At 44.4% G+C, this 21779-nt stretch overlaps 1 protein-coding gene across 16 annotated transcripts in view; it reads right to left on the bottom strand.

Moving 5' to 3' along the window:
* Positions 1 to 210: 210 nt before the first annotated feature.
* Positions 211 to 21779, bottom strand: part of PFKFB1 (6-phosphofructo-2-kinase/fructose-2,6-biphosphatase 1) — a 53499-nt gene continuing 31930 nt past the window's right edge. For 5 of the 16 annotated variants that reach the window (XM_074359713.1, XM_074359714.1, XM_074359716.1 and 2 more), the window contains 11 exons: positions 21442 to 21516; positions 20944 to 21000; positions 18912 to 19033; positions 14984 to 15191; positions 12163 to 12309; positions 8615 to 8719; positions 5286 to 5415; positions 4014 to 4091; positions 2582 to 2644; positions 1234 to 1525; positions 211 to 1122 (listed from right to left, as the gene is read on the bottom strand). In XM_074359713.1, the coding sequence (XP_074215814.1) occupies positions 933 to 1122; positions 1234 to 1525; positions 2582 to 2644; positions 4014 to 4091; positions 5286 to 5415; positions 8615 to 8719; positions 12163 to 12309; positions 14984 to 15191; positions 18912 to 19033; positions 20944 to 21000; positions 21442 to 21516 (1467 nt within the window). In that variant the 3' untranslated portion in view covers positions 211 to 932. Of the gene's footprint in view, positions 1123 to 1227; positions 1526 to 2581; positions 2645 to 4013; positions 4092 to 5285; positions 5416 to 8614; positions 8720 to 12162; positions 12310 to 14983; positions 15192 to 18911; positions 19034 to 20943; positions 21001 to 21441; positions 21517 to 21779 lie in introns of those variants that run through there. The other 11 variants (XM_074359717.1, XM_074359718.1, XM_045517182.2 and 8 more) reach the window with 9 other exon arrangements.

Raw genomic sequence — 21779 nt, 5'->3', positions numbered from 1 at the left:
CTGGTGGTTGCAATTGAAGGACAAAGGAATAAAGGCAGGAGGTATATGAGTCTGTCTCTTCACCGCTGGATGGCCAGTACCTGTCCATTGTAGCTGCATGGAGAGTAGCTGAAGAGATGAAGTGTAGGATCCAAGCTGGGCAGGGATGGAAGAACAATGAGAAGAAGAGGACTGGGAGATGATAGAGGAGTCAGGGGACTCCACACTCGATGCAGTAGAAGAACCAATATTGTTTATTTAAGAAATACTACATACATGCCTGCTGTGTGAGAGGCATGCTGCTAGGGATCCTGTGGTTGACACAGAAAGTTGGAAGGACTAAGGGGCAGTGGTCAGGCAGTGGGATGCTTGTCTTTAAGAAGTCAGACTAGAGCGAAGTCTAGATTATGCCAACCAAGGTCCATGGAGTGGATGACCGAAGGGAAGAAGGTCACTGAAGTTGATGGGGCAGGGGAATGGGAGGCTAGGGTATTGTTTGGATCATTTATTTGGACAGTGAAATCACTCAGGATGGCAGCAAGTGTTGGGGAAGAGAGGAGCAATATGGTCCAAAGGCAGATTCTTCTCTGAGTGTAGGGGTGAAGATGTTGTCCTCAGTCATGCTGCTCACCAAGGAACAAGGCCATAGGCACTCACCTGGACCTATCTCCTCCCTCACGTTTGGAGGTGCTGCCCCAAAGCCCTTCTCTCCAGGAAGCTCTCACCCATTCCACAGCCCCACAGCACCAGAGCCATTTCACAGGGTCAGCATCTTAACAAGATCTTGTCGGAGAAGCCTTACAATGACCTCTTCTCCCCTTTTGCAGGCAGTAAGAGAAGTCTTTATTGATCAGGGAATAGGAATTCAGAAAGAAAAAGTTTCATTCTGAGCTGGACAACTCCTTGGTTGTAGCTAGAAACCAAGACCTGTTTTGCAGCTGATGAGGGCTTCTTCACTGGAAGCGGGTCTCTTCCAATAAAGCCAAGTCCAGATAGTTCTCAGGATAAGAGAGTAGCAATGATAGCAGCTCCCAAAGGTGGAAGACAGTGAGGAGAGAGGCAGTTTGACCTCTTAGAAAGGGCTCAGTAGTGGGCAGGGACAGTGTCCAGGGCTTCCTGAGGTTCTCGGGTGATGTCCACATTCTAAGAGGAGAGAACCCAGTGTTAATAGGAAGGAGACAGGAGTGCCAGCCCCTCCTTGCCTCTTGTTCTCACGGCCAGGCTCCCCTTTTTCAGCCAGGCCTGGATCCTGACCCTCTTCTCCAGCAAGCCTGGGGGAATCCCGGCTGGAGGCCTTTTTGGCAGGGGTTGCTCCAGCCCTGCGTCTCTGGTGCCTCAGGTCTGGGCTGCGGTTCCCGCATTTCTGGGTTATCCTGCCTGTTGGAGTGAAACACCCAAGCTCTGTGGGACCGGGGCTGCCTTTCTGTGGGAGAGGGTGCTTTCACTGGGTGCCAGCTTAAGCCACAGAGTCCATCACCTACCTCAGGTTTCTCCCGGTGTGTGTTTACGGCCTCCACATTCAGGTAGATGGACTCCACATTGCAGCCTCAAAAAGAACAACTCATCCAGCCACAAGCCACCAAGGTGAGCACACATCTTCCCTGAGGTGTCACTCGGCCCCCCACCCATCACCACCCACACCCCCAGCTCCATGCTGTGTGCAGATTGTGACTCTGCCCTGTAGAGAGGGGAATTTAGGCCAGCTGCATGATGTCTGGGGAAGACAGCAGGCCTGAGAGGCAGGAGTGGGGCATCCACCCAGCTCTGCCCCTGTTAGTCTCAGAGTTCTCTGAGCCTCCGTTCCTCAGTTGTCAGTGGGAAAGAGAGATGAGAAGAGATGGTCTCTGCCCACCCCCAGCTCTTGTCTATGAGACAGAAACCTAATCTATGTAGCAACCATGGAGCTCTGTGGATCCTCCAAGCTGTGTTAGGTGCTGAAGTGGTTGGAGAGTCCTGGGGCCACTGCCTTGGGGTGGTCAGTCCCAGGTAGAGTTTATTTAGAGAACTATGTGGTTTATGGCAACACCAGGGTATGGAAGGTCACAAAGGAGTTCTGGGGAGACTGAGGAAAGAGGAGGGTGGTATCCTTGGGGCCTGGAGCTGGCAGAGGAGGCTCAATGCCTGCAGAAGCCCCCTTGCCTCCATCCCTGTGGATTGCACCCTAATCCAGACTTCAGTACACTGCCTGCCCTGTTTACACCCCAGAAGAGATTTGAGTCTGTCTCTTCCTTGCTCATGAACATTCCACAGCTAATTAATGCCCCCAGGAGAGACCAGCCCAGGCTGGTCTTTAAATCTTTTGTTCAATCTGGCCCCAACATACATTTATTCCTTGGGTCCTCTTTGGGACCCTCTCCTCTCCAGCTTTATGCTATAAGCTTGGTGCTCTGGTAGAGACAGAGAAAGCTGGGGCCAGTCCTCAGATTTAGAGGCCTCAGTCCTTTCCCATTTTCACCTTGCTACCACCAGTCCCGCCTCTGCCAAGACATCCAACTACCCACACAGGGAACCTCCCTCAGGACTCTGCTGTGCAAATAGTAGGCACTGGAGGCATGATCATGGCATCTATGTGAGTTCCCCAGATGAAGCTGGGGGCACTCACCATAAGCCACAGGTGTCAGTTTGAGCACTGTGTGCAGCGGGCACTTGAGATATGGCAGCTCATCTGGAAAGGAGGAGAAACTGACCCTCAGACACAGGGTGCTGGGGACGCGCCACCTCCCCAGGCTTCCAGGCTTCAGCACTGTTCCCTGCTCCCCTCTTCCCTGTGGTTGTCCTCTTCTTGCCTGGACCCTGCTCCCCCTTACTCTGCAGGGGGCAGTGCTGAGAGCATGGTCTCAGGGAGGAAGAGAGCAGATGGGAAGCCTGGGGGAAAGGAAGGAAGGGGGGCTTGGGGAAAGTGGACAGACTGTGGGTCCCCCAGAAGCAGAGCCTGGTCACCTCAGAGGTGGCCTACCCCCTCCTCCCTCACAGGGCAAACAGGAGACCAAGACAGGCCTCCCTCCTGCCCCCAGCCCCAGGCCTCCGACAGGCTTCCCCCTGCAAAGGCTCTCAACCTGTCTCAGCAAATGCTTTCTGAGGCCCTACTGTGCACCAGAGCCTTGGCTGAGAGGTGCGTGTACCTGGGTGGCTCCCATAGCTTCCTCCTCATCCCAGGCCTGTGCCCTCTGACTCCTCACACACTTGTTGATAGAGAAGTGTTCACCAAATCACTTGCATCCAGTCATTGACTATTAGGCACAAAGTTATCCTGAATATTGACATGCAATTACTAGCGGGGCCTTGATTTCATTTACCAGACAGCCCCGATAGGAGAGGTGATCAGGCCCATTCCATGGATGAGGACACTGAGGCTCTGAGAGGGAACACACTTGCCCTACGTCCCACTGCCAGCAGGTGGCAAAGCTGGGACTCAAACCCAGAAGGCCTTGAGGCCTAATGTGTGCTGTGCCCCCTGTAGTGTGCGGCCACTGCCTTTGAGGGGCTCACCGTGCCATGGGGGCGACACCTCCACTGCACCACTCTGCAGGCACCCACCCTCCCACCCACCCAGGAAACCCATACAGCTCCCCAGCCCCTTCATTGGGCCAGAACCCCACCCCTCGTGGCTTCCCTGCCCCTGAGGTTTACCCTAGACTTTGAAGGCCTGCCACTGCCTACTCAGCCTTCTGATACATCTGGTTTGGCAATCTCCTGGGCATCTATCCTGCTTCTTCTCCTTGCCTTTGTCTTAATCATCTCCAGGCCCTGGGTCCAGTGCTTTTGGTGCACTATCTCATTCCATCCTCATGGATACTCTGTAGGGGTTAATGATCCTCACTGTACATGTGACGAAACAGATTCTAAGAAGGGAAGTGATTTGCCTTAGGTTGCTGACCCAACTCAGTCACTACCTGAACAAGTGACCTTGGCTCTGCCTTTCTCTCTGTGGCCCTCAGAGTTCCCATCTCTCACAGCACAGGATTGGATCCAGCTCTGAGATTCTGGGTCTGAGTTCTTAGTCACATCATCAATATGGGACTCAATTTCCTCACCTGAGTAATAAAGGTGAGAGCATGTGCCCAGCCCTGCCTGATCCATCCCCCAGGACAGCTGTGAGAACCTGGCTTGGCCTGTGTATGAAAGCAAGTAGTAACTGGGTAAAGCACTGTGCAAATGGGAGGTGCATGTGTTCCCCATGCACCCCACATATGTCTGAGGTGGGGGGGGCCCCTTGAATCCACCTAAGATTGGTGCCTTTCCCTGTCCTTTTGAGCCCCATGACCTTGGGCAAGTCACTTCACCTCTTAGAGTTTACATTTCCTCTTCAGCACAGTTGGGGTTACAGGGCCCACCTCACAGTCTCAAAGACAGCACTGAGCAGTAGAGATGTGGATGGTATTAGAAATCTAGCAGCACAAGGACCCCACCCCAACCGTTGTCACCTTATTACATTGAATACTGAGGACCAGGCAGAGGAAATGACTTGTCCAATGTCAAGTTCTCAAGTTCCCTGGGTTCCAGTTCTACATGACTCCATATTACAAGTGCCCTTTGTTTGAAAGCATCATAGAAAAGATCCAAGTCTGCAGGACGTTGTATGCTTCAAATATGACTTTGCATTGTTCTCACACTCCCTCACTCCAGTATCCTGGAGATGCCAACACTTAAGCATCCATGTCACAAATGGACTCTCATGCCTGAAGGTGACACAGTAGTCCCTGGCCAGGCCAGCTGCCCTAGTCTGCAATTCAGCATTTGTAGTCAGTGTGTAGATACTCTGTAAATTACAATGTCTAGGTATTTTTTAAACAAATTATCATTTAAAAAAAATAAATGAAAGCATAGCTATCTTGGAGAAACCTTCCTTTACTCAAAGACAGAAACCTATAATCAAAATCATGAGGCCACAAAAGGTCCCATTACCACCTGATGACAGTATGCTTCAGAGGAATATTGGCTCAGCTTTTTTAGGTTGAGGCAGACTGTTAAGGTTGGCTTTGAAAATGTTAACTCAAATTAATAGTAATATTAATAATAGCAGCTAACATTTATATAGCCCATACTATATGTCATGAAGCTCTTTACATATGTTGATTTATTTAAACTTCATCATTTTTCTCCCCATTTTACAGATGAGGAAACTGAGGACAGAGAGGTTAAAGTAGTTTGCCTATGCTACTATTTGACAGAGCAAGAACTTGAACTCATGCACCCTTGTTTTTGATACTGTGCTCTTAACTATTAAGATATAAACAATAGTTGCTTGTGTCAGGGTCTCAAATCACATACAGCTCCCATACTAGGAACAGAGAGGACAGTGGTACCTGAGCTCTTGTCCAGGAAGTAGGCCAGAAGGCATCGCATGACAGCCTGGTGGCAGATCACCAGTACGTTTTCCTGTCGTTCTAGCTCCATTATAACTGGCTCCAGACGCTGGACCAAATCCTCATAGGACTGAAAAGGAAAGAAATATTTGGGTAAGAAGGGGAGATGGGGCACATTTGCCCAGAGAAGAACTCTAGACTAGGAATCAGGAAAACTTGGTTATGGTGCCAGTTCAATTGTTGATTCAGCAATATGACCTTAGTCAACTCATTTCCTTCTTAAAAATCTTAATTTCTCATCTATTAAATGGGGGAAACCAATATAGTGGAGTAGATAGCAATAGCAATAATAATACTTTCCACTACAGAATCCCTAGAAAAGCTAGATAAAATAAATGTTCACACTGCTGACCTTTTAAGAAAATAAAGGCAATATTATGAATATAGGGTTCCAAAATGAAGAAAAACTTGGGAAAAAAGAGTGATAGGTGGATATAGAAGCTACATCTCCCCTGGAGGCATTTGCCAATCACAGTACCTAAGAGACCTAAGTTTTTAAAATCTTGTAGAAACAGGAGGCAAGGCCTTACATATGCACAAGGTAGGGAGTTGGGGCTGAGACTTTCACATATATCTGAGACCTTCAAAGGACTACATCCTCAGTAAAAGTATAAACTAAAAAGTATATGTATCCATAGGCAAAGGGAAACAATAAGAAAATATATCTGTCTCTGTTTGACTCTTGGTAGAAAAAATTAGGAAAAACCTCTTGTAAGAATGTATAACCACAGGCTTATTCTCAGATGGATTTGTGGTTCAGAATTATACAACCCATGTGTTTTAGAAAATGCCAAGCTGAGAGTTTAATAAAAAGTGATTGCAAGTCATTAGCTCCCATGATTGTCTGGAAGAAGCAAATGGAAATTCTCCTTTGATCCTCTCAAATCAGGCTGCATGAGATTCTCACAGATAAATTTTTGTCAAACTGAAGCTCACATAACATGCAAGGAAAATAAGCTATCCTGAGTGAAAATAGGCATAAACAATAAGGGGATAACCCTAAAAACTTAAGAACTTAAAATAAAGGATCTACAGTTTAAATAAATATGTCTGAGATTTTTAAATAAATAGAAGATTGAATTAAAAATGTAAGGAAGAAATAAGATGCTACTAAATATATGATGTAGATTTGAAAAAGAATTAAATAGAATTTCTAGAAGTAGAAGATATATTCATTAAAATGGAAAACTCGATGGAGTAAATAGCAGATTAGATACAATTTAAGAAACACTGATTTGGAAGATAGAGCTTAAGAAATTACTCAGAATTCAGATATTAAAAAGAGATAAAAAATAAGAAGTTGGGAGACAAAAAGGATAGAGACAGGACTAACATACATATAATTGTATTTCTAGAGGGAGATAATGGAATATAAGAGAGAGATAGCTGAAGATATAATGTCTTGGAGTTTTCTAAGATTGATGAAGAGTCCCAATCCTCAGATTCAGGAAGTCCAATTAATCCCAAGCAAGATAAAAGAAAAGAAATTAATATATAGACATATAAGAGTGGAACTTAAAATCAAAAGAGATACAAAGACCCTAAACTCAGCCAGAGAGAAAAAAAATAGCAATTGACTTACAGGAGAATTATTAGCCACATTAGAAGCTAGAAGAAAGTGGGAATAATATCTTCAAAGTGCTGCGAGAAAGTTGTCATCCCAGAGTTTTATACCTAGCCAAAGTATCATCTAGAATTGAGGACTATTCCTCCCCAAGACATTTTTAGATTAAAAAAAGTGAGTCTACTACCAACAGATCCTCCCAAAGAAATTCATAAAGGAAGATAGACATTGAACCCAGGAGGAAAACTTGAGATACAAAGAAAAAGAATAATCAAATGAATTGGCAACTATGTAGTTAAATCTAAATAAACACTGACTGTATATAATAATATGTTTGCTAATAACAATAATAATTCATTTGGGGATTAAGACACAAGGTAGAAGTAAAATACAAAACAACAATTAACATGTAAGTTAGGAGAGGGAATGACCAGAGTTATAAATTTTTACATTGTTTTAGGGGGAGGGGAGATACTGATTTTTAGATTTTGTTAATCATGCATATTAGAATGTGAAGAGTAACCCTAAAAGAATGGAAAGAGATTGTATAATTCAAACACAGATGTCAAAACTCTATCAATTCTAAGGAAGGGAGGAAAAGAGAAAAAATAAACTCAATTAGAAAGCTCAAAATAAGAGAACAGAAATAAGTTCAAATAAATAGGTAACTACAAAAAAAGTAAGTGTACCAAACTTACCATTGGAAAGACATATATTTTCAGTTTGTATTAAAACCAACAAAAGCCAACTATACACTGTTTACAAGAGACAAAACAAAAATACACAGAGAAGTTGAAAGTAGATGAGCAATGATAAACTAGGCAAATACTGACCAGAAGGTATCTTATATAGCTATCTTAATATCATATAAAATACACTTCTAGGCAAAAAGCATTACTAGGGGAAAAGAAGTTTGCTCACTATGTAATAACAAAATATACAATTCACTAAGGAGAAATAATAGCTTTAAATTTGTATGCCTTTAATAACATGACCTCAAAATATATAAAGGAAAATGAGGGCAAACTCAGACTGACTTTATAACATCAATTCTGAGGATGAAAATACAAATGTGAAAGTGCTTTGTAACACAGGATATCTATGGTTTTCTCTTCTCTTATATCCTGCTTTTCTGATAATTGTTCCCAGGAATTTGTATCAGAAATGGAGTACTTTAAAAAATAATCTAATATGTGGAACTGGCTAAATGGAGGCTGGGATGAAAGCAATGAGGATTCACTTCATATGGGAATAGGAACTGATGGTTTGGTTCATGTGGTGGCAAAGAAGTTGGTTAAACCATTAGCCATTGTCCATTGGGACTCCAACCTACTGTCCAGAGATGCTGGAGCTTTAGGCAACTTGGCAATAAAAGATAAGGAAATTAGAGTATGTTGAACTAATTCAAGTGCCTTTAGTGCAAAGATACCAAAGACAAAGTCTAGGATAAAGTGAAATCCCCTGAAAGAAGAGAGTAAATAAGCAGGCAAATATGTATCTTTTAAAAAAGATAAATCTGTTGCCTATAGCCAAGAATCTTAGATAGCCAAGGGCCAGATAATTATGTGCCTTGTGGGATAGAAGCTGCTAGAAAATATGCTTTACCCTGTTTCTAAGGCTGTCTAGGAAACTATGGAATCCTGGCAGTTGGAATGGAGATACTGGGGAGGAGTCCCAGGAGTAAGGCCACCCCTCCAAACCTTACCTCACCCTTGGGATAGCGGTAGCGATATTTATCTTGGTCTCGTAGTGCAAATTCTTCAGGATAGTGTTCTTGGATTTCTTCATAGGTCATCTCCTCACAGACGCCCTGAAAAAAATTATTTAGGAACAAAACTATTCATAAGTTGAAATCTCCACAGCCTTCACCATAGTTCTGAGGCAATGATTGCAGAACATTAGCACACAAACACCTGGGTTTCTGTGAACATAGCCCTAGGTTTGTGCTTGTTGTCTGAGTGTACGTATGTGTGTGTGCACAAGGTATATAGCTGTGTAGATGTAAGACTAAGTGCATGCATACAGTTGTGTTCAGGCTGAGTGTATGGTGGATATCTATGGTGTTTCTTTATGATTGTCCCAATAGGTTTATAGGTGTACACTGTACATATAAGTATGTATTTTCATCAATCTGTGAGCTTAAGATTTGTGACTGTGTTTACCTGTGTGTGTGCAACATAGTTATGATGTATACTTGTGGTATGTTTAAGGTCCTGTTCTCTGTGCATATTTGTCGCAGCATATGTAATATGTTTGTGCATGAATGTGTCTCTCTGTGTGTATACAGGGTGTTTGATAACTGAGAATGTGCCTGTGTGGGAGTCTCTGTGGTCTGTCTCTCCATGTGGGTTTCAGTGTGTCTGTGCCATGTGGATCTGTGAGTGTGTATGTCCCTGATTACGTCTCTGATGTATATGTGTACCTGTGTACCTATCTAAGGTCTGTGTGAATTTGTGGTATTGTGACTGTATTGTTTACACGCCCATGGTATTCCTCTCTCTGCCTATATGATGTATATGCAAAAACTGCATGTGTGTCTATGGTGAGTGTGTCCATATGTATCTCTAGGTGTGTCTGCTTGTAAGTGTGTATGTGTGGGCATGATTGGTAGATGTGTCTGAGAGGGAATCCGTGCTTGACTAGTGGGTCTGTGTGTCTGTGAAGTGTATATCTGTGAGTGTAAACATACTTGTGGTCAGTGTCTGTGATTGTGAATGCAAGTGCAAGTGTGTATGCGCATCCACAGCAGTGCTTTCCTGTGTTACAACATTTCCCATCCCTCCTGCTCACACCTCTGCTCTAGGACCTCTGGTAAATAAAGAAACAGATATCCACAGACCTCTCAGAAGGCAAGAAATTCCTAACGGTCTCAGAGTGGGCCTTGGAGAGATACACTCTCCTCACCCAAAAAAGGAATCACAGGCTCAGAGAATGAGTTCCCACTGAGAAATCCCTGGAAGTGAAGTGGCTGCTGGTGGAGGTGTGAAGTGATGTTAGATTTATAGTTTCCTTCTGGTTGTGTGGATTCCAATTAGACCTTCCTGCAGCAGGGCAATAGGTGCTGGTTGTTGTCTTTTGATCCATCTACTGGGCTTCTGTTAGGGTTTAGGTTCACCCTTGACCGAACCTACAAGCAGATAGGCAGTTTCAAACTTCAAATGACATTGCCCGTGGGAGAAAGTGCACCCTGTAGATACACAAGATCTTTGCAGATTGGCTTCAACTTTCTGAGGCATGCCAGGAACTTCTTGCCTGTGGACGTGGTCACTGATTCATTATTGACTTAAGGCAAATTGCCTAACCTCACTGAATTTTATTTTCCTCATCTACAAAATGAGGATAATTATAACTACCACACAAAAGTGCTTTGAATATTAGATATAACATATGTAAAAGAGACTAGTGCAGAATGCACAAGGTACCTTTTAAAGACTCATTCAATGGAATATATTATTCTATTGATTAATATTATTTAGATTATATTCTATGTAAATATATAATCTATTTAGATTAATATATAATTATTAATATATTATTGATCATAAAAAATAAACCAGAAACTTAAGACATCATTTTAAATTCTCCTTCTCCTTTACCCTCCCTCTCATAGCTAATTCCTAAGATTCTACCTCTTAAGTTTCTCTCAAATTTATTCCTTTTCCTTCCCTCTCCACCTCCACTGCTGCAACATTAGTAGTTCTATGCACTCACACATAATACCTTCTTTGCTTGTGCTGCTTTCTCTGCACGACATATAATTCCTGATCTCTACCTGGCTCACTGTTACTCAACCCTCAGGCTTCAGCTAGACATCACATCCTCCAGGCAGATTCTGACTGAGTCAGATGCCTTGCCCCAATATCTGTGCTCCCACAGTCTAGCCTATCAGAGTTTATATCACACCTGCTGTTTTGTATTCCTCTGTTTATTCCTCTATCTACCCTGTTTAGCCTGAAAACTCAGTGAAGACAAGAGCTAATCTGTCTGCAGCAACACTCCAGAGCCTGAAATTGAGTAGGTATCCAAAAAATGTTTACACCACACGTGGGCCAGAAACAAATATTAACTGAATTCTTATTATGAAGAGTTTATGTATTTGTCCACGTGTATTTTATAGCAAATATGTGATATGTACAATGCTGTATATTCCTTTTCTAAATATGTGTATCTCTATACATCTATAGTTAAATACATATGTATTATGTACACACACACATACTTCCCTGTATTTATCTAGAAGGCAAGCAAGCTAGCCTACCTGCATACACGTTATCTACATCCATGGTGAAGCTTTTACCTTAGTCTCTAACAATCATAACCTCTGTGCTGGTACCTGATGTCAGTGTACCTACAGTGCAGGTGAGGCATTGGAGAGGAAACACCTTCTCAAAGAGCTAATGGAAAACCCTGACTGTAAAGAGAGACTGCCATGTCACAAGGGTCAGATAAAATATTCCCCAGTTTTTCTTCTTTATTCCATCTCTGATATCCATTTGGTCCATCCTCCCTACACTAATGAAGCCATCTCCATACTGGTATACATTCTCATTCTGATCTTCTTCCGACATAGTCATCACACATGACAAGAGTGATCTTTTTAAATAAAATGTGAATTATATTCAGGCCACTCCTCCTTGACTTAGACCACGTCAATGGCTTCTCCTTTTTCGTGTAGCATTGAAATCCCTCAACATGGACTATAAAGCTCTATAAGTTGCCCTCTCTTCCAGCCTCATCTCCCTTCTCTCCAGACTTCACAATCATTGTCCTAGACTCTCTGCTAGTCCTTGCTCAGTTCCTTGAACACACCATGTTCTCTTCTTACCTCTGGGCCTTCACATGAGCTGTTCCCTACCCTCAGAACTAAATTGATTCCCTCCCAGCCCATTTTGCCTGCTTCTTGTCTCATCCCTAGCTTCCTCTGGAAAGCTTCTCTTCTGAATATCCCACCACCAAATCTTGTCAGGAGCACCCTCACCTTCTGAGATTCTGTAGTCCCTTATACTTTCCCTGTCACAAACTTTTGTCACATGAGATGCAACGCTTTATCTACTATCTGCCTTCAGGCTCCATGAAAGTAGAGACCTTGTTTGTTCTGGCTTTCACTGGATCCCCAAGACAAAGAAGTGTCTAGCACAAGAAATGTTTGTCAAATTAATTAGGTTCCCCATATGAGCCAGAGAAGAGTCAAATCCAGGAGATAATCCCAGAGTCAAGGCTCACCACCCACCAGGAAATCCAACTCCATCTCACCGCATCAATCTCATTCAGGGCCTTCCACTGCTCATAGGGGACGCCCAGGGCTTCTGCTGTCTGGATAGTCCTCTTCATGTGGCTTGTCCACACCTTCAGGGAACTGATGCCCTGGGACTGAATAAAGTTGGCCAGGGCATAGGCATACTGAAGAGTGAGGGTGCAGAGGAGATGAGGAGAGGAGAAAGAGAGAGATGAAGGAAGACAGGGTGGCCATGAGACGATGCTCAGATCTGCCACAAATGGTGGAATGATGATGAACAAGCAAGAGCAGAATTTAAATGTTTCCATTTTATAAAAAGTAATGCTCTTGCCCACGTGACTAAGGATCAAGGGAATAGAAAAGAATATGTGTATTTATGTGTGTATGTGTGCATATGTGTGTATGCTCATTGATGCTTGCTCACTGAATCTCTACTCAATTATTCATTCATTGAAATAGTCCACCTCTAACATTTGTGGAGCCTGGGACAAGAGTACAAATAGAGGTACTCCACTCATATTCCACCTCCCTTCTTTTCTCATTTCTGTTCTATCCTGCATTCCTAGGTGCCTTGAGTACATGTTCATGGATAATTCAGTCATAGGATCAAGTTCTATCCACACTACATCTCCACCATACCTATGATCCACAAACAGTGACCCCTTTGGCCACTCTCTTTGCCTAGGGGTAAACACATCTGTAACATGGCCTGCTCTCAGGTGAACAGACTGTGGGACAGACTCACGTAGGCACTGGAAGCAGACTCTGGGCCACAAAGGCAGGAAATCCTAGGGTTCTGGGTACTCTGAGTGTGGTCCAGAAGTGTAATGGGTGGGATTTGGGGGGTATTTTTTTGACCATGTGAATTCTCATTGCTTAAGCAGGGGTCCTGGGACCCAGGTTCTAAGGCAATTCAAACATTTACTGAGTGTGTGTGGCCATGTGCTGAGTACCAGGGTGTCCTGTTCTCAAGACACGGCCAGTCCAGTGAGGAACACAGTGACAGCACCAAAAGGCACCACTAAGGGCTGTGGGAGCCCAGATGAGCAAGTGATTCCCTCTTCTGTGTATAGACATTAATCATAGATGGTGTGTGAGGAACATCTGCACAAATGCACAGATACAGACGCACATCTTTATGTACAAATATAGGCATTGTGTCCACACACTCTAATTATGGATTGTGAGTCAGCAGTCAGTGTGCTCTGGTGGAAGGAACCCTTGACTGGGAGACAGGTGATGGGCGTTAGATGGCCTCAGATCCCTTACAGGGTCCCTGTGTGTCCCAGGACATGTTCCTGGCCCTCTCTGGCCTCATATCTCCTGCCTGTAACAGGCGAGCAGCGTTAACTCGCCCAGCCTGGTCTCTGTGAGTGTCACATTAGAACATGGACGAGGAGAACTCCCTGGCATACAGTAGGTGAGAGCTACTGTGCTTGACTGGGTGACAGCTGGAGGGAAAGTGCTTTGTAAACCACGCGTGGTGCACAGTGCCCATGAGCATGAAGGTTGGAGCCAGGCGTGTGCAGGTACATGAACCAGCCCCGACCAAGAGACTGCAGGTGTTGCCACGGGCTAGGGTGGCTCCTCCAGTGGCCTCTGACTCTGCTCTGAGGAGTGAGAGAAGCAAGAATCAGAGGTCAGGGTCCACCTTGAGGACCCCACCTGTCAGTCCGAGCGTCACAGAAAGGGAGCCAGGAGGACCGGGCCTTCTGGTGCGATGCCCGGGACGCTGCCACCTCTGCAGTGGGGGAGGCTGAGAGGCAAGCAGGAAGGTCTGGTTTTCAGTCCTGGCTCTGTTTACTAAACATGTGACCTGGGGCCCCTCTGTTCCTGTCTGGGCCTCAGCTTCCTCTTCCATAAATCGGTGATGGTAAGGCCCACCCCACAGAGCTGTTGTGAAGATTAAACAAGGTCACAAACATGGAAGCAGGGGCCGTGACTGTGCAGAGGTGTCCAATAAAAGAGAGCCCTCCCTCCCCACTGCACCTCATTTCCCACTTGTCCCACCCCAAGCCATCCTCCCAGCAAGACCAATACCTGTGCTAACAGGCCCAGGCACAGGGCCAAACACTGGGGAAAACGTATCTGTTTAGCCAGCACCCATAATGTGCAGGTCACTATTCTCGGCTGGAAAGAAGACACTCACTCTGTGAGGGTCAGACATGGGCCAGAACTGGGAGAGATGGAGCTCAGGGCATGGTGACCTGCCTGGGAGGGCAGCAGGGGCCAGGGGAGGGCTTCCTGGACCAGACCGTGGAGGAGGAGATGGGCCCTGAAAGGGGTGGGGGAGGGAGGGCAGGAAAGAAGTGGTAAGTGATGGGGGACAAGTGCTGACCCTGTGATGACCAGCAGCGGGGGTTTGGGAGTGAAGCATCAGCCCTGAGTAAGGAGGAGAAGATGGATTCAAGCGTGGGGCACTTCAGGGCAGCTGTCTGTGCCAGTGATGGTCACCAGCTGACAGAGGGGACAGAGGGCAGCCTCGGTGGGTGCAACTGTGCAAGTTATGGCACAGAGTTGTGCAAAGATGAGGGGACCAGTCAGGCAGGGGCGAGGGTGCTCATAGCAGTGGGGCTGGAGGGGCAGTCGGATCTGGGAAGGCCTGAGTGTCAGGACCAGGCTCTCAGAGTTGCGGATGCTGTCGGCACATGGGAGCCATTCAAGGATGGGTCAAGACAGAGTGGCTGATGGTGTGAAAGAGCAGGAGTGACCAGAACCTGCTTTTACCCTCTCATTGTGTCTCCCCAACCTTAGGACCCGGACAGTGGCCACCCCACTCACCCACGGCCCACCTGGACCGCTCAGCCAACGCCTGTGGGTGCACAGGGCCCTCCCTACCTGCTTGCCCCGAGCTGAGAGGCCAGAGTCACCTCCGATGCGGCCTTTGAGGTTGAGTTCACTCTCACCATGCCGGCATAGGTAGATGGAGCGGGGTGTGACGTGGATGTTCATGAGATAGTAGACTGTGCGGCTCTGGATGTGGTCCTGCACTCTGTTCACCATGTAGCGTGTGCCGACGTCGAAGATCTTGATGTAGGACAGGTGGCTGGGCCGGCCCAAGCAGGAGCAAGGGCAGCTCAGGGGTTGACAGTGGAGAGACTGATCCCAAGAGAAATCCCCAACCACACACCCTGCCTTCAAGCCTCCTTCACAACCCAGCTCTCACCTACCTTTCCTCTAACAAGATGCCATGCCTTGCCTTGTCCTCAGTAACTGTTCTAGATACTTGGTTCCTGGTCACACTCAGGAACTCACTGCCTGCTACCATCTCCATTTGTGTCCTTTCCTCAGGCTTAGTTTGAGTCACTGTCTTTGTACCTTCAGTCATCACACTCCAGGTATCTGGGATTTTCTCCTCTTTGGTTCACACTGCTGACATCCTCAGAGAAAAGCAGTAATTCTCTGTGTCTTTGACTGCATCCAATATCTCACTGGCAGCTCCTGATTTATCCAGTCCCTTACTATTTCAAATCTTAAGCTGGGCTCTGTCCCTCTATTCTTTGAACCTCTGCTATGATATATTGTACTTGACATTTTACAGGCAGCTATAAGATTGTGTCTGTGTGTATGTCTCTCTCACTCAGAAAGGAGAATGGGTTGGGTTATTTCCCTATCTGCCATGCAGTCAACAAACACACTCTCCTTTGTTCTAAGCATCATGCTTGGGGTAGTGACTCAGAGTCTTCCCTTTGGGAGCTCTTAGATCTGTTAGGAACATATACTTGGAAACACATGCTCAATGCTCAACACTCATTCCACAAATAGTCACTTACTCTAAGATTTGGCAAGTACTAGGACATAGGGATACAGAAGTGGTCCATATCAGTGGGGAATTTGTGGCCCTTGTTTTAAGGCCTTTTTTTATTCCCTCAATTCTGTGCTCTTTCAACAACTAATAAGTATACATTGAGTGATAAACTATTCAACAACTGACTGCAGAGGAGTTGAGTATGGGGGACATTGACTAATCAGAGAAGACTAGAACCATGGAGCAAGACTCCTGAGGCCCCTTCTGTGCCATGCATTAATCCTTTAGCTGTTGGATTATAGGGAGTTCAGAGTGATCTCTGGGAAGAGGTGGGAGAGGCTGGGGCAATAGAATGACACACCAACAACTCTAGGTACATAGTAACAAAACCAAGTGAATGGAAATAGATGCACTAACCCAAAGCAGATAAGGCAGTGGCTCATGGTTTGGTTTCAGAAAGCCTGTTCCCTGACTTTCCTAGAGAAAGTCTTTCTATTTGCACCATGCTCATCATGCCCAGCCTTGTTATCCATGTCCAATGACTTCCATGGGCCACTTGCATTTGCTGAGCATTTTTTTGTGCATCTGGCAGGGATTGGGGACTTCAAAGTGCATGAATCTTCATAACCATCCTAGGAAGCAAAGATTATTATCTCTTTTTTATAGGTGAGGACACTGAAACACAGAGAGAGGAAGTGATTTGCCTCCAAATATCTCATCTATGTCTCTCAGAGCCTATGCAGAAAATATGTGATGTAGCCTTGTTATTGTCTGTTTCTAGCACTAAGTCCTGAGTGGCTCTAGAACTTCTAAGTTCCTCAGCTTAGTTTGACATTCTAGGTGAATTCGTACATTGGCATCCCACTTGGCCTCACCTGCCTGCCTTATGCCCATGCTCATAACTCCTCTATTTCATTCTAGCATTGATGCTTTTTATGGAATATTCTCTGCACTCCTGTACTTTTATTCATATTTAACTAGGCCATTACAGTGTACTGTTCTCTTTGCCTTATTTCCAAAGTTGAGCTCTTTTGCAACCATCTTTCAAGAGCCAGTACATTCACTTTCTCTAGCAAGTTTTTTTGGGCCCAGGATCATGCTAAGTCATTTAGAGGTGCTTTGCATCAAAAGTATTATAGTAGCTAATACCTACCCCATCATGTGTAATTTAAAATAAAAAAATATAAACTATATTAAAATATGAGGAGTTTCTACTGAGTTCTGGGTTTATTTTTTTTTCCATTTTGACTACCTTGATGCTGTTTTTGAAATACAAAATATTTAAAGCTTTCAAGATTGTTTTCTTCTTATTTTTGGTAGATTCTACCTTGTTGGTGCTCTAAACACATGTCTAGTCTACCTACTGGGTAAACATGCTCTTCTAGACCTGTTCTTCCAAGTTCGGCTGGGTCCCCTCTTCTGCGTTTCTCCACCCCACTTGGTTTACCGTCCCACAATTCTGATCAACTACATACTTATCATCTTCCTCAGTCGAGTGGGTATTCTATCGCAGCAGAGACAGCCCTTCCCTCTTTGGGTTCCTAGGGCATAGCTTAGGGATAGGACTGTAAATACCTATTGATGAAAAAAATGATTAAATAAAGCCAGTTTTCAGAATCAGTTGTCTTCAGGCCCAAACTGATTCCTCAGACACTAACTGAGCACCTGCAGGAGTCTAGGCCAAAGGTTAGGGGCTTTCTCAATGCTGTTCTTTCACTTCAGCGCTCCTCCTTCAAACTTCTTTCACTATGTGCTGCTAGTTTATACAATGCCTTTGTGGAAATTTGAAAAAGTTTCTCCCACTCTAGCGCACATGCCTTGGCGAGAAAAGAAAGTGTACACTTGACCTAGTTGTCCTGGCATGGTGAATGATATTCACAATTGTACATAAGATCCTGCCCCTTGCACTGAGTGTGTATGCCTCATGTGATACTTTTTATGATATAGGGATGTAGGAAGAGGACAACCATGCTGGAAGTTTGAAGATAAGAATTTGTGCATATATTATGCTACTGACTCATTGTGTGGCCTCAGGTAAGCCCTAGCCCTGCTCTGGGTCAGTTTCCCCATCTAAGGAGTGAGGCAGTAACAATGCTCACCTTTGAGGACTTCAGTTGGAACAAGCTGGAAAGATGCTCTTTAAACTTCTTAGGGTGGTAATGACAATTTGAAGCCTCCTTACACTTCTTGCTTGGGGCTCACAGGGTCTAAGTGACCAGGATCTCTTCTTACCACAACCCATTTTGAAAGAAAGTAAGGTTCTAGGAACATCCTATGTCTAAAACTCACATCTTCCCTGTACCACTAGCTAATACCTCTCCAATCTTTAGCTGGTATTATGAATGAAAGTTTCATATTTTTCATGTGTCTTCCCATATGTCAAAGCACTATGGAAAATACCTGAGGATATAATCTACCTCTCTTTCCCTATTTACACCCCCTTATACTTATTGATTAAAGAGGTACATAGGCAATGAGAAAAGAGGCATGACTAGGAGACAGAATATGTGGTTAGAATCCTAGCTCTACCCCTGACTTGTCGTGGGAGCCTGAGCAAGTAGTTTCAGCTCTCTAAGACTCAATTTCCTCTTCTTGAAAATATATGATCATAAGACCTATTTCAGCCTCCTTAACAGGGGTGCCAAGGGGATTCAATAAAACAAAGAGGGTGAACACGTTTGGAAACTGAAGTACCACCTGTATGTGAAGAATACTTTTCAGAAAATAATAGCAATAACCATAGAAGAGAGGCATTTCTTTTGCTGAGATCAGGGTCCTAATCTGTCCATATTGCTCAGGAAAAAAACACTTCAATCCTCTTGTGAACACCTTATATAACCAGGAATCACCACCTCATGGATAATAAGAGCTGGGAGGATCCTGGAAGACAGATCATCAAGTTCAGCTCCTTGAGGTTAGAAATAAATTTGAGGCTCAGAGAGGGAGAGCCTTTCTCCAGGTCCTACAGGACATCAAAATAAGGATCTAGATCTGCACTTTGGGGTTCTGGGTTCTTACCTGTCAAGTTCATCATCCAAGGGTTGGTAGTTAACCTCATAGCACTCGATTCTCTTTAGAAAGTCTTCTAGAACCTTTTCCCGGTCACAGTCTACGTAATCAGGGCTGCTAAGTTTTACTTGCTGGAAGAAGGACAGAGGAACCATGGGAGACAGAGACTCCAACGGTGCCCTTAGGAAGAGCCCTTAGAGATCACTGAGTACCATATCCCTCATAATAAAGGTGAGGAAATTGAGAGTTGGAGAAACGGTCTTGCAGGTTTACAAAATCAGTCAGTTGAAGGGAATCTGGACTGTGTGATTCCTCATTCCTTATCTCTGTGTGGTCAAACAAGGTCCATTACATTATATTCAGTTCTAGAGCACACAGTGTTTAAGAGAAACATTTATAAGTGGACTGGAAATTGTGGTGTGAGAAATGGTTGAAGAAGAGGGACAAGAGATTTTGGCCAGGGGTCATAATGGCTTATATGTAATGAGTGCTTACTGGGATAACATGGCATGTTGTCTTTAGATTTCTGAAGGGCTGGCATCTCCTAATCCCTTTGTCCCTACCTTTTCCATCCACATTACTCATCTCAGTGAACAGCACTATCATCCCCTCAAGTCACCTGAGCCTAAGATGGTTCTGGGAATCATCCTAGATGTGTCTCTTTCTATCATCTCCCACTTCTTAGCAGGCATCAAATCCTCTCCACTTTATTTTCTAAAATCTCCTCAACTGGCCCCCATTCTCTCTTGCCTGGATGTTCCTTATGGCTTTGTTACTCTAGCTACAGTCTAGCTACTTTTCCATACTAGCTGCCAGAAAGATATTTCTAACATGCACATCTGACCATGGAATTCCCCTGCTTAAAACTCTTCACCATTTCCTCATATCTTTTAGGATGAAGTGTGAAATAAACATCTTAGCTGGTAACTCATGACTTAACATGATTGGGCGCCAAGTGATTTCTTCATCCTCATCTTCCATTGCTCCTCTATTCCTTCACACACTTGCTTTAGCCAACCTAAGCTTTCTAGTTCTCTGTGGATGCCATACTTAGTATATCCTCATTTCCCATTCTTCACCTGCCATATTCCTATGCATTCCTCAAGATAGAGGTCAGCTATTACCTGCATTGAGAAGCTTTCCCCAGTACAACAATACTCTTCCCATGCAAGGCTAGGTCCTCAACACTGTGCTCCCATTGCCTCCTTTGTTCCTTCATCTCAGCACTGATCTCACAGAGTTATGTCTATAAAGTTGTCAGTCTCTCTCATTAGACTGTGAGATCAAGAGTAGGGCTCTCCTCTATCTATTTCTATGTCTCTGATACCCAGAATGGCCCAGCCCAGGTGTATATATTCAATATATAGTGAATCAATAAATAGATGGATAGATGGGTGGGTGAAAAGGAAAGAAAGGATTTAAACAAATTCTATGCCTCAATAGGCAAAAAGAGGACCAATGAGTGGAAATTACAGGGAGGCAGATTTAGCTTGATTGAACTCCATTTAATGAAGGCAACAAGCTTTTTGTCACTGGAGGTATGAAGAGAAAATTTAGACAAACATTTAGCTAAGATTTCAAATTTCTGATGGAGTGTTGAAGGAGTTGACTTTTAAGGTCTCCTCTGTCACTGAGCTACAGTAATTTGATGAAATAGGGAACAATAAAATGTGATGAGTGATCTAAATCTAGACCACATGCCTAGAATCTAAGAGCAAGGATAGCTCTGATATAAGTTGTGGGGCAGAAAAAACTTTTAAAGCAGACAGCCAAGCTTGAGGTCCAGTCCCAGTTCTAACTCTTCCTGGCTCTATGAACCCTTGACAATTCACTTCTCCTCTTGTAATCTTAGTTTCCTCTCTCCAATACTGAGAGGAATTTCATAGGATCATTGCATGCCAGGATGGTCAAGGAATCCTTCCTATAGAAAGTGAGAGGAGAAGCTTGGGGTAGAATACCTCCTTTAACCTCACAGAGGTATTTTTAGGCATGATCTGAGTCTGAGACAAAGTAAGAAGTACGGGTGACTGGTGCTCCTTACCCTGATGTTCTCTGCAATTATGCCAGGGTCATTGCAAATGGACTCAATAAAAAAGACCTATAAGAGAGAAACAGAAGAGATTTCCAGCAGGGAATTACATTTGGTAGGAGCCAAACATAGCTTGACCCCTTCTTAATGGCTCTGAGTTACCTTTACAGGTATCTCTGACAACATAATTTCATACATTGGTGCTTTCAGGATTCTGAGTTTTATGAGGCAGTTTAGCCCTAAATTGTAGTACTTCTCTCTCCACCTTCCTCATCCCCATCCCCACAGTGTCAGCTTTTCAGCAATCGTCTTCCATTGCCTAATGTGGCACCCCTTCTTTCCTGTTCTGTTCTGCCTTGTTGCTTCTAACTGTGCCCTGGAAAGCCCTACAACCAAGTTAAAATGCTGAGCCTATGGTAGCTCATTTGGCATCTCTACATTCCCTGGTTTGGTTTTCTTTGAGGTTTGTGTCAGATAAGTAGGCTCTAGATAGTTGGAGAGTTACTGTACCTTGTAACCGTGTTCTTTAGCAAATTGCAGAATCAGTGACCGTCGTTCTCTGGTAGTGTTGGTGGCATCAAAAACCTAGAGGCACATGTTAAGATTGGTTTACTCTGAATCTGGTTCTGATAGAACTCTTTGACCATTCCTGTGATAAGTGAAGGGCTTCCAGGAGAGGACAGACCTTGAACAAGGTTTTGAAGGATAGGAAGGATTTGGAATTGGCTTATATCAATTTCTCAAGCACTCATTGAGCCTTTGCTCTCTGCCAGAAATGTAGCAGACTCTGTAGGCATAATAAGATAAGAGGAAAACTGTGGGGTTTTATTAGGGTCATTTTACAGGTA

The sequence above is a fragment of the Camelus bactrianus genome, chromosome X, assembly GCF_048773025.1.
Source record: "Camelus bactrianus isolate YW-2024 breed Bactrian camel chromosome X, ASM4877302v1, whole genome shotgun sequence".
Classification (NCBI taxonomy): domain Eukaryota; kingdom Metazoa; phylum Chordata; class Mammalia; order Artiodactyla; family Camelidae; genus Camelus; species Camelus bactrianus.
The sequence above is the reverse complement of the archived record's forward strand: the minus strand, read 5'-3'. Positions and strand labels throughout refer to the sequence as shown.